A 12,477-nucleotide genomic window follows, 5' to 3' on the forward strand; every position below is an offset into this window, starting at 1 on the left:
AGTGAACTATGAGGTCAGTGTTGTGAGCTGTACTGGTCTGACTATTACAGAATTCAATGACACAGTTGTAAGAGAAGGTTAAAATCATCAGAGGAGTGGAGTGGAATGGTTATTTTCTACGTCTTAGCCAGTATCTTTTGGACCATAGCCGAGCGTAACATGGGAATGCAGGGAGTGCATCTCTCGCCTCTGCGTGAGAGGACACTAGGACACGAGTGGAGCCAATGCATTGCTCAAGAATGTGAAGTAAGAACAGGCGTGTTCTCTAAAACACTTCAATTATTCATTTTTCCTTCTTCTTTCCTTGTAGTTTAGCACAATCAAAACCTAGCACAAAGCACAGATACTTTGACTTAGAAATAAGGGTCTACTTAGAAGTTTTTATAATTATTTGTATCACAGCAATGCATTTATGCTCTCTGAACTTGATAAATTAATATAGCTTTAAATAAACATAGCAAATTGTTCAAGAAAACCTACGCACATTTTGTTCAGATGCTACAAACACCAGGTCTGGCTTGTTGGATCTGGTAAGCCATAGGGAAGGACATCGTTAATTAGCCAAGAGTTACTAATCCTGTAGTACAAGTTTTGCCCAATTTAAAGAACCCATTAGGTAATCCATTCAATGCTTTTGGGGTCTCTTTGTGCAACAAGGGTGGAGAGCTGGGGAGTGGGGGGCAAAGGCGAATCATAAACTGGTCCTAACATGCCAGTACTAAAACATTGTATCATAGAGATGGACGTTATTTACTATAAATCTGCATTTTCTTTGAAATTTCCACTTTCTTTTGCGAGCCTTGTTTCAAAGCAAAGCAGGTAACAAGAATCCTTTGTGGAAGTCCCTTATGAGTAGGTATGAAAGAGTACAATGACAATTTCGCTCATAAATATGAGACTGCCCTTAACACACTGTTTTATATGCCGACGTTGACTTTGGAATGCAAATCCGTATAGACACTCATTATGCTCCATTTTGTCTTTCTTCGTTCTGCTTTACAGTCTTCCTCATCTAAATAGTCCTAATAATATTTCTCTTTTTCTTGCTCAGTTTTTAGCTTTGCATATCACCAGAAATTTTCCTAGTGCTGTTAGGGTCTCCTGCTGAGTCGGTGATTGGGCTGGTGTGAGAAAGGAGAAACAGCTTGGATTTGGCTAAAGAACTTGGGCTTCTCCCCTTACATTATTTTGCATTGCATATACCAGTCTACCCTGACTACAGAACCCACCAACAAAAACAATTAACATTAATATGAAAGCAAATAACTGAAATGTTTTTTTGAATTAAATGGGTCACTGAGAAAGAATGAATGTAGAAAAGTACTTACAAGCTTTGAAGGAAAATGTGTAAAGACAGTTAAAAAAAATTTCTCTAAAGCCGAAGAATAAAGTAACTACTAGGGTAACTACTTTAGTGAAGTGTACTTTACAACAGTCCTACTAATAATGTTGTTTTAAACACTGACATTGAAAAGTTGTATATAGGGAAGTCTAATAGTTTTGCTTATGTAACTTGTGTCACATCTTTTCTCCTTTTTTGTGTCCTTCCAGTTTTATACCTCCTGAAACAAGGAGGCTTTTGCAGTCTTGACCTGTATCAGTAACTTTGCCACTTTGGGCTGGTGCTTATGTAAGAAAAAGCAAAACTGGAAATTCCAACAAACAAAACAAGTAATGGAAAAGAATTTATTGGCTGCAGTGAGGTATATGATGAGATACATAAGACCAGGAGAAAAGTTGAGAGATTATTCACTTTAAATTGTAGGAATCACAGATGGAGACTCATGCCCCAGTGAGATGTGCATAATACATATATTACCAGCTCAGGCAGTCATTTTCCTTGAATAGCTTTTCTTTGGCGTTTTGATGACTAAAAGCTCTTTAAATTAACAATATCAGCTATACCTAGCTCTGTATGGCACTTTTCATTATTAGGCTGCAAATCATTTTAGGAGAGAGTTCACTATGGTATCCCTCTTTTAAACACAGGGACACCAACGTACAGCGTGTAGTAGCACAGAAGGGTTGTCAGAGCTTAGCCCGCTAGGAAAGCCAGTAGTTAGCAGAACGTTTTACTTCATGCTTGCTGGTGGATCTCGTTGATGGTGGAGTATACCACCTGCCCATTCACACTGTCATGGACAATAGCTTTGATCTTTCGATTGCTCAGCCCAGCATGTTCTGAAAGAAAAAGTTAATTAGACAAGAAGGAATGCTGAGACAAGATGATGCAGGGAAAGCTTCATTTACAGTAATTTACCAGCTACCTCCTCAACTGATTTATCTTTACATGTTTCCCTTTAAGCCAATACTTATTATTGCTTTTTGTGAAATGTACCACCAGAAGTCACCCTGAGTCTTGTCCAGGTCAGGGCAAATGAGTAATACAGCTACATCCCAGCCAATGCAAATCTCACTTCAGAGCAGATTATCCTAAATGTCTGTAGGTCATGCTCATGCCAGAATATGAGTTTCCAGACATGCAGATTTTCTGTTTGCTCTCAAGCCCTAACACTGCTTTAGTCACCAAATGGAGTCTCTATGCCTCCTCATATAACATGAAAGCATTAGTCTTGAGTCTGAGCTTTGGACAACGTGTTTGACTGACAGAGGTCAGTCTGAAGACAGTCCATGAGCGGGCAGACACAGCAGAATGTGCTCTGAAGTGCAGCCCTTCACAAGACTGATGAATCACTGAAATTATTCTCAAATATGGCCTACATGAGAATTAACTGCCATGCAAACCTTTCATAGTTCATTCATGTAAGGTTAAAATTAGTCTGAGTAAAATTTGATTGGAAACGGCAATAATTAAGAGTCACTATAGAGAACAAAATAAGGGACTTTTACCTTTGGCTTTTGATTCAGATTTTCTTGCTATCCTGTAAAGATAACAAAACAGGAAAAAAATAATGATTATACTAATTTCAAGAAGTTATTCACCCCCTTCTTCTCACTGATTCTAAGGAGACCTGATACCACTATGAAAAAAGATAAAATTTAAAAACAAAAATCAGAAAGAAGGATGGCTTTATATCACGAGAACTCTTCCTCTTCGGTAGTCTTAGGTACAGATACTCTCACCTGAAACTGTTCTTGTGTACATTCATTATTGCTTCTACTGTCCTGAGTTGCTCAAGTTGATCCCATTTTGTCTTCTGACAAATAACCCAATCTTGGTGCCATACTATCCTGCTTCCCTGAGATTCTCAGTTATAAAGGCTGCTAAACTTCCCTTTCTGATTTTGTATAAGACATACTCTGTATATAAGATGAGAGAATAAAGAATAGAGGCCCAAAGATTTCTGAATGCAGAGATTTCAGACAAGGCATAATGGGGAAACGACACAGCCCATCGGCAGCAGGGCATACTGTACAGGTTTTGTGTGCTGGTATTTGTAACTGCAGATGGCTGACCAAAAAAGACATAAACTTGTCTCCAGGCTTCTTTTGATCTAGAACTTGTTTTGAAGGTAGGAAATGACTATGAATTTTACTGAAATTGCCATTTTTTCCTACGCTGAGATAGGCACGCTGTGGGGATGTAGAAATTTTTTTTTTAATAAAAGTTATATTAATTTATGTAATCCAAATTACATGGATAGAAGTTTCTCTGTATGCTAAGTGGCTCAAGCTTTATATTATGATCCATCACATTAAATTGCCAACCCTTGATGTAGTATGTAGCTCACAAGCTTTGATTAAGCATAAACAAACAAACAAACAAACGAATAACCCAAATATGAGAACTCTCTTCTCATCTGTTCCAGTCGGGGCAGCTTTGCCTTACCCGTCAACATTCCCTTCTAGCAGCAGGCGATAAGTGGAAATTTCCTTCTCCAGGCGAGTTTTGATCCCAAGAAGAACCTTGTATTGGTTATTTTGCCGCTTAATGTCGTGACGAACCTGGCTTAGCTCTTCCTCACATTTGGAGATGATCTGCTGCATGTTTTGAAGTGCAAGAGCATAGTAATTCCGAGTCTCAGCCAAGGTGTCTTCCAGCATGTGTTTCTGACAGAGCGATAATACCAATACTATGATTATTATTTATGTGGTATATATAATGCAGAAATGCCAGCAAATTTGGTCTCTAGCTAGAAGACTGCAAAACTAAGACTGTGGTAATTTAAACACTTATGCATTTGCATGACTGTTCATGTGAAGACAGCAGAATCGTGAAGCTGTGTTGTGTGCATAATGAGAGGCAAAACCTGAGTAATTTATCCCTACCATATTCTTTCTGCCCAAAAGCTGTGCTCCTGTAATTGTTGACTCTTTTGTCAGTTCTGCATTTACTGTCCAGAAGTTGCTGCAAAGTCTCCCAAGTCATGGGTGTGGGAGCTTTGACCTGTACAAGAGCTGAGTAACGTTTTTGCAGATTCCCCACCAAAATTTATCACAGTTCATATATTTCATGCATTATACTAGGGGCTGTAAATGTGAAATTTGTATTACTGTCTTTTTGGACATTTTTTCTTTCTAGATCATGGAGTCAGCTATGCCATCTCTTCTTTTTCTTCTTCGCATATTTTCTTCTAAGGAGAGGCATAAATTTTTCCCTTCTTGGTGATGGTTGCTGAGTCCATTTTGCATATTCTGGCAAAGTCTAGCATGGTCCAAATTCTAATGTCACTGGTACTTTAATAAGTACAATAAAGTTATGCTAGGCTATGGATTTAAATGAAGAATTGGTCCACAACAATTTCTGAGAATATATGAAGTAACAGTGACCAGCCAGAGATGTATACAAGAGATACCTTGCTCATCTGTGCCTGCAGCTCGATGTCCAGGGACTGCAAAGTACGTGTTAGATCCTTGATCTCATTCTCATTGCGCTGCTGTATCTGTTCGGGATTAGGGGTTGCTGCCAGAGACACAGCTGCGCTCTATGGAGCAAAAGTAAGAGAAAAGCTTGCTGATTCTGGTCAGTCATGAACAGCAACAGGGATCTCTGAAAAGAGCAGAAAATAGCTGTTACCTGTTCTTTGTACCAACTGTCCAGGCTTTGACGATTCTTTTCAATTATGGCTTCATAATCTTCTCTTATTTCTGCTAGAATCTTGGCTAAGTCTTCAGGAGGTGCTGCATTTACTTTTACATTGACTTTGAAGTCTTGTGATGAGCGATTTGCTTCCATATCCTATTCATATATTAGCAGAGGAAACAAGGAAACTTGTTTATGAAAGTGGAAACTTTTCATTCCTGTCTTGTCTTCTTCAGTTCCATCCTCTCACAATTCACAAAATGTTTTTTTCATTGTGGTAGGTTAATTCTTATATATATTCAGTTAACACTATTTGGAAAATTTATATGTGGATAATACCATGATGTGACTTAAACCAGTGCCTTATGCCTGCTTCTGTGGCAGAACTGTGCTAGAGAACTCAATAAAAAACATGTGAGAAGATCTTTTCATATAATGTTTCTGGAAGATATACACTTCATGAAGGAGCACTGACATTTTTTATTTCTTTGTCTATTAGGGATCCAAAAGCTTAGATGAAAATCTAACAGTAATTTCATCTTTCTTACCCTGTATGTTAATATTTATGGAACTATAACTAAGTTTACAGGAGAGTAATGTAAAAGTTCTATGTAATTGTTAAAGGAATAATTGGATTAAAGCATATAATTACTGTGTAAACAACATAATTACGGGGCAAGTCAAGCAGGTATGGTAACATTCCGTTTGGTGTAGCACAATCTTCTGTGCTAGGTACCATTTTCAAAAGCGCCCAGGCAAAGTAGCATTTCAGGGTATGACATCACGGCCTCCAAAATGCAGATGAACTGGACATACTGATGTCTCTGTTGGTTGCCCTGCTTCCAACAACTATTTTATTATAGCTGTTCAATAGTATCCTTGGATCTAAGGATCAGCCCAAGACAGCTTCACCTACTGCTGTGTAACTCTTGTGTTTCCATTCATTTTAATAATCCACAGATACTGAGTAGGATGTTTGGTTCTGCATTAGGTAATAACTGGAAACAACATCACGTCAAGCAAAATGAAAACAGCATGTTGTCAAGCGGTGCTATTATATATGTGGGAGTAACAGAGACCACTGTGGCATAGCTCTGGAAGAATTCAGAGCAGCATGTTTTTTGACAAGTATTATGTAATTATTGTGCTTAGGATTCACAAGAATAAGGAATTTTACTTGACTTCACCAACCATTCTTTTTAATTTTGATCCTTCAAGAATTCAAAGTCTGTTTAGCTCAGGTCAGCCTGCTCTAGGTGACCCTGCTTGAGCTCGGGGGTGGACAGGGTGACCTCAAGAGGTCCCTTCCAACCTCAGCCACTCTCTGCTTCTGTGATTCTGTGAAATGAAATATCCAGAGTTGAGGGAAAAATCTGTGATGAGTAGAACTCAACAGCAACCAGTAACATTTCCTATTTACTTGAAATCCCAGTGTATTTATATCTAACTATTTCTGAGAACACTTCTGTCGAATATGTAAGTTATTATTACCTATGTATGACAGATGGGTAGGTGACTAGAAAAGAGTGGGAGAAAATACAGCAATGTGTTATCCTTTCTGAAATCCCAATTTAATTGGTAAAGTGGTACACAAACTTTGTGCCTCATCTGACTCTCATTAGCTTCTTTAGAAACATGATTACATTCTGAATCATCAATCCCATTTATAGGTTGTGGATCTTAGTCAAAGTTAATTGCATGGTAGCGAAGATTTGTGTGATAGGATTTTACCAAGTGGAACTTTTTCTACCTCCTCATGGCCTTTCCTCCTGAGGATGTGCTCTTCTCTTAAACCCTCAATTTCCATTTCCAGATCTGTTGTAACAATGGTCAGGCCGTCGAGCTCCTTACGCAGGTTCTCAACATCAAGCTGCACTCCCTGCCTGCGAGACTTCTCTGCTTCATACCTTTATGTGGAAAAAGAAGATAAAGCGTGCTTGTTGAGAACAGACTGCTTCTGGCCTCTTGAATAAGTAGGATCAAAGAGAAGAAGACTTGCTTAAGTCCTCTATGTAGGGAACTAGGGAGAACAAAAACCCAAGGAAACAAATTCTGTTCCTAAAATATGCTCCTTGAATATTCTTGAGTAGTCTTAAAAATAAGATGGGTTTCATTACTGCTTTTCTTTCTTCCTCACAACTTCTCCTATATAGTATGAAGTAAGTGCTCTTTCATTTTCTATTTTGCATTTTAACATTCACTGGGTTGTGAAAGCTTTGAGAATATGATTCTCAAAAATTTGCCAATAAAGATGTGAAAACAGTATGAACAATCAAGGCTTTCTGTAGTTTTTCCAAAATGATAACTTTTCAGTCCTTCAGAAAACAGGAAAAATGTCATGGAAGGCAGTTACTAACATTCCTCTCTAACCTCTTGCAGTTTGCCACCTGTAGTGAGCCAAAGTCAGAAAGACACTGCTGTATCTTCCCTTGGGCATATGAAACACTTTTGCTCCTCAGAATCTCTCCCTTTACTTCAATTTTTATGAGCTCTATTGGCGTTTCTACATTCAATCCGTCAGACTCATTCTATGATTCCAGTTTCTCAAAGTAGTTCCACTGTTTCCTTTTTATGACACTACTGAATGATAAAGAAAGGCAGGCAAGGCTAGATAAGGCCTACAGTGTTCACAGTCTTTTAAGTTTGTTACAATATTACCAAAAGCTGAGATTTTTTTTTAATAGCTGCTCATCATCTGTTGAAAATAAGACAAATCTTCATGATTCCTGAGAAGTCTAGCTTACGGAAATGTAAATTCCTTTCCTTTGTAAAGATCTGCCTGGAAGTTTTCTGTCCAAACATTTTGGCTTTTTAGTTGGTCTGAGAACTATCTTTCAACAACGTACTGAAAAATCAAACTGGGTACAGGTAGCCAAGGAAGCACTGGCCCGTTTGCTGTGGCAAAACTTAGGAGACTCCAAAGCAGAAGATACTGAAGGATGGGTATTTCCTGCAAGCTGGATAGAAGAGTTGATAAGTACAGGAAATAGATTTGGGCTGGACTGGGGAAGCGTAGTGCAGAGAAGGATTAATTTGTATTCCCAGATGACAGTTTTAAATGCCTTTTGTCACAAGTATCAAGTGTCTGCTGTAAAACCTGCTCTTCAGGACCTGAACTGAGTATCATCAACAGGGTGACTCAAGATTGTTCAGCAATCAACCGATTTGTGGGTTTTCCATCCTTTTTATCCTTTTTTTTTTTTTCCTGTTCTACATTTGTTTTATTTATCCAGTATCACCCAAAAACCTCCGTAAAATCAGTTTCATATTTGATTATCAAGAAAAAACAATATTTTGCTTAATCCTCTTTCAAACTTAATCAGGAAACCAAAAAAGAGCTTACTTGAGCCTGAAGTCTTCAGATGCCATGTTAGCATTATCAATTTGTAAAAGGATACTGGCATTGGTGATCTTGCCATCCTCAATCTGGAAAACAGAGAATCCAACAGGAGACAGCGTTGCCATGTGGTGATGGTGAATAACCTGTGCTGTTTTAGGCTCCCTGCTCCTTGTAGGAAGCATCCAAGTATTAGAATTCCCATGTTAAGGACAGTACATGAATAAAAGCAGCCTAGTTTCGTGATTCACCTAGATGTTTCTGCAATTTTTGTCCATAATCTTACTTTTCTCTTTGCCTTACTTTTCTGGATGTGAAGCAAGAGGAGTCATCTTATTCCGGGCCAGGTAGAGGATATGAGTAATATTACACAAACTTTGTAGTATATTACAGAATAACGATCACTGTCTTCCTCTTTTTTTTCTTTTTGCGAACTGATTTTGATTCTGTTTAGCATTGCTGGAAAAGCAGCCTTGGTCATCTTTAGGGCAAATTTCAGTAAGAACCATTAAGCTCTGTCTGAGTACAATCAAAATGCTGGAATTAATCATATGCTAAAAAGTAAGCATGTGCATAAACACCTTGCTGAATCAGTGTTGTGATGCAGAGGCATAACAGTGATGGTAGCAGCAACTTAGGAGCAGGACCCCTCGAGTCCACCACGTGCTCCAGTCTGGAGCTGCATGGAATGTCATTTTGAGAATAACACTGGCATCTAGTTGTCATCGTCCATTCAGTTATTCACCTATAACTGTACTGAATTGCCCAGCAGCATGACAATTCAGTGATTAATTCATGTTTCTGATTTTACTTTGGGATGTTGAAAATTGCCCTAAAAGGTGCAAGAGGAAGTGCACTGTGTCATTCATTTAGTGTACTCAGCATGCACTGAAAAGACTAGTAAGTCTCTGTTAACATGAAATAGCTTTGAACTGTAGATCTGAATATCAAAAGCTCAGTATTCCATTCAAAATACTTGAAAGAATTCTAGCAGGCACTCATACATAATTAGCAGGAACAAATAATTGTGGGACATCAAGTCCTTTTCTAACAAAGAGGAAGGAGAAGGAAGCATGGTTGCAGTTCCAACAGCTGCCTTCACTCAACACTTACATAGCAAAACAAGGTGCATTATGGCTGTACAGAAATCATTAGCTATTTACAGAGCTCTCAGCACCTTGAAGTAAAACTTCCCACACCTAAATGAATCACAAAGAAACAATGAAATGACAAAATTGTCTTTAAGTGTCAAAAGTTTACCTCTCATAGTAAAAAAGAAGGTGCCTGTGGAATGTTTTAACTGATCTGTTAACAGACTGTACATTCTTGAGCGATTAGCAGCACACCTCAGATACTGCCCTGGGACATGATCAAGGCCAGCTGAAGAAGTGTAACAATAGCCTAAATGTGTCGCTGCCTGGAATTTGTTGACAGAGAAGAGGCAATTCTTGAATCCATCCTTAGAGAATGGTAAATTTTACTATGGAAAGTAATAAGGCAATGAGAAATCAACATATGAGTTCTTCAACTTTGTGCCATTTCATAATCATGCAACAGAGCAACACATTTATATAAATGCTTTATGACTCTTTCTGTGCAATGTAAACAATTGTCAGTGTTTTGCCAACTGCTGTACGATATTGATTGCTATGCCAGTTAGCAGTGCGTTTCAAATGTAGGCATTTATCTGTTTATAATTATACAGAATTCTTCACTACATCCATCATGAATATGGGTGCATCACTAATACCAATCTGCAATCTTACAGATAACTTAATTAAGAACTCACACGTTATTATATATGAAATACACTCAAATTCCTTCTCAAACCAGATTTTTTTTCAAGAAGGCTTCCTGCACTGACTTCTTCAGCATGTCTTGTGTCCTTTGTCCAACAGCATCGATCCTGTCTCCTTGAATGCTCTGTAAATCAGTTTGCTTATTCAGCGATACAAGATGTTTGAATGAGACATTTACCTAAAGAACTGGTGCTATTTTACTTTGTATCTGGGTTAGAATGGAGTCAGGCTGGACCAAGGCAGTGTGTTGCTCCATCTGGCATGTTCATCCAGAATTCAGGTATCCAGGGAAGAGTGTGGTCCAAACTGTAGGACCCAAATGATGATATGCCTCCCACTTTAGACAGCCAGTATATCATAGACTTTCTGGGTTATTGGATATAGGATCCTAAATGTTGTCTAAATTTCATTTTAGGTGCTAAATTAGTTTCACCTTTTTAATTAATGGTTAATTAATTTAATTATGGTTAATAATTAGATGCTGTATTTTCACTTATTTTACTGGCAGGCATGGTGCTAATTGCAATAATATATAGAGAAAGTAAAAATTCTGGGTTAAATCACTGAATTGCCCCCTGTAAATAATCCTTTAATAGCCCTTCCTCCCCAGTATGAGCACCCCATCCAATACACACTGGCTGAGACAGCCATTAGTCTTAACAGGTGCCTCTAGCCAGTGATAGGTGTTCAAGTGGTGAGTGCTAAAAATAAAGGTTTTGGGTATAACCTGTTCGAAAGTGAGGGCTTTACCCCAATCAGTGTTATGTTTTCAGTCTTATTGTCTTCCTAAATCTTTGTGATTTGTTAGTTCCGAATCAATGGGAACACGTTTATATGCTTGATGAACAAGTTTTTGTCTGTGGATCAGTTAAAAAAAAGTGCTCATGTGGTAGGTCTGGCGACAGATGACCTTTCTTTATCCTTAAAACAGAAATAGGTGATGACAGTTCTGGCTCTCCTTACACATTGCCTGTGGTCAGGGTGCCTCATCCTCTGCCTGGAGGCAATGCATTTAACAGTGAGCAGGGAGTTTGATGCAGTCCCTGGCCTCAATCAGCAAAGATGCGGGATAATACCATTTCCAAGCCCTTTTGAAAAAAAATTCTCAGGGTCTTGAGGATGCCAAATAACCATAGTATAAAAAGTGGAGGGAAAACTACAACATCACATTTGGAATAGCTTTGGGTTTTGCCCCATATGGCTATGTAAAGTTAATTACACTGATTAGTCACACAGATGGTTACAGTGCTAAGTATGTTCATTATGAATACAGATTAATATTATGCTTAAATTTGAAGACACGTGAGTTTGGGAGATTGAAAGAGTTACTGCTGAACGTTAATATTAACTACTGGCAGGAACCAGAAATTCTCCTTTTAATTATAGTGAAAACATCCACAAGGAATTTGTCACTGCTATTTTCTTAATTACAATGAAGTATTTTTCCATCTGATTACATAAGCTCATTGGACCCAAAACTCCTGTCATTTCATTGACTGCTACCACAGGAATCAAAGACATGAAATGCAACAGTATGGCTGAAGACAGTGTGCATGAAAGGCAGTCTCTTCAGTTTGACTGCTTTGTAATTTGCCTGAATACATGTGCAGTCAAAAAGACCAAATTCTGCCAGACATAGTTACTCAAACCGCAGTTTCATGTACGAACACTTGGCAGCATACAAATCTCTTTATACTACCAGTCTTTGCTGAATACCCCTTGTCTCCTTCCAGCCTTTCTTTCTGGTACCCCATTCTCCTCCTCGTCAATACAAAGAACGTTTATGCCCAGGTCCTGTAACCACTTTCATTAGTATTTCCAACATTTAAAAGGTTTTGTTTAACTTTCTTTAAAGGAAAGCCATCAGCATAAATGAGTGCCCAGATTCCTTAAAAGACTGTAGAATGACATAGCCACTTACAGCTCTGACTTACCTGTCTTTGCATGTCAGTGACGTTTTGCTCGTATTGGTTGAAGTCATGCCTCTTTCCGTGAGACTTTGTCTTGTGCCACTCCAGGATGCAGCTTTCCAGCTGAGCATTAGCTGCTTCTAAGGAGCGGACCTTGTCCAGATAGGCAGCCAAACGGTCATTCAGGTTTTGCATAGTCTGTTTCTCATTCCCACCCAGGAAGATGCTTTCCCCATGGTGCTCGCTGAAGCTGAAGCCTCCCCAAGGTGCCTCTCCTCCAGTAGCCAGCCAGAGGGGTCTGGCAGAGCAGAAAGAGGTATGTGTGCTGCTGGCACCACCATCTGCACTTGAAGGTCTGTAAGAAGTTCCTTGCTGGGCCAAACCACACCCTGAACTACCCCTGAGGGACCCACAAAAAACTTGAGAAGGGCCTTGGCTGGTACTCAT

General features: G+C 38.8%; 1 protein-coding gene across 1 annotated transcript; it reads right to left on the minus strand.

The window, feature by feature from the left end:
- Window positions 1-2,821: 2,821 nt before the first annotated feature.
- KRT23 (keratin 23 (histone deacetylase inducible)) lies at window positions 2,822-12,477 on the minus strand. The gene is made up of 7 exons (XM_009694612.1): window positions 12,055-12,477; window positions 8,328-8,410; window positions 6,735-6,891; window positions 4,979-5,140; window positions 4,758-4,886; window positions 3,791-4,011; window positions 2,822-2,882 (listed from the first exon to the last, which is right to left on the minus strand). The coding sequence occupies exons 1-7, from the start codon at window positions 12,475-12,477 to the stop codon at window positions 2,822-2,824; spliced, it is 1,236 nt and encodes a 411-aa protein (XP_009692914.1).

Source organism: Cariama cristata, unplaced genomic scaffold, assembly GCF_000690535.1.
Source record: "Cariama cristata isolate BGI_N322 unplaced genomic scaffold, ASM69053v1 scaffold11222, whole genome shotgun sequence".
Taxonomy (NCBI): Eukaryota; Metazoa; Chordata; class Aves; order Cariamiformes; family Cariamidae; genus Cariama; species Cariama cristata.

Coding starts and splice junctions, on each gene's coding strand:
- KRT23 (XM_009694612.1), bottom strand. CDS start 12,477: ATGAGTACCAGCCAAGGCCCTTCTCAAGTTTTTTGTGGGTCCCTCAGG. Junction 4,887..4,978: donor ACAGTTGGTACAAAGAACAG/GTAACAGCTATT, acceptor TTTGCTCCATAG/AGCGCAGCTGTGTCTCTGGC. Junction 2,883..3,790: donor CTAGAAGGGAATGTTGACGG/GTAAGGCAAAGC, acceptor TTATCTTTACAG/GATAGCAAGAAAATCTGAAT.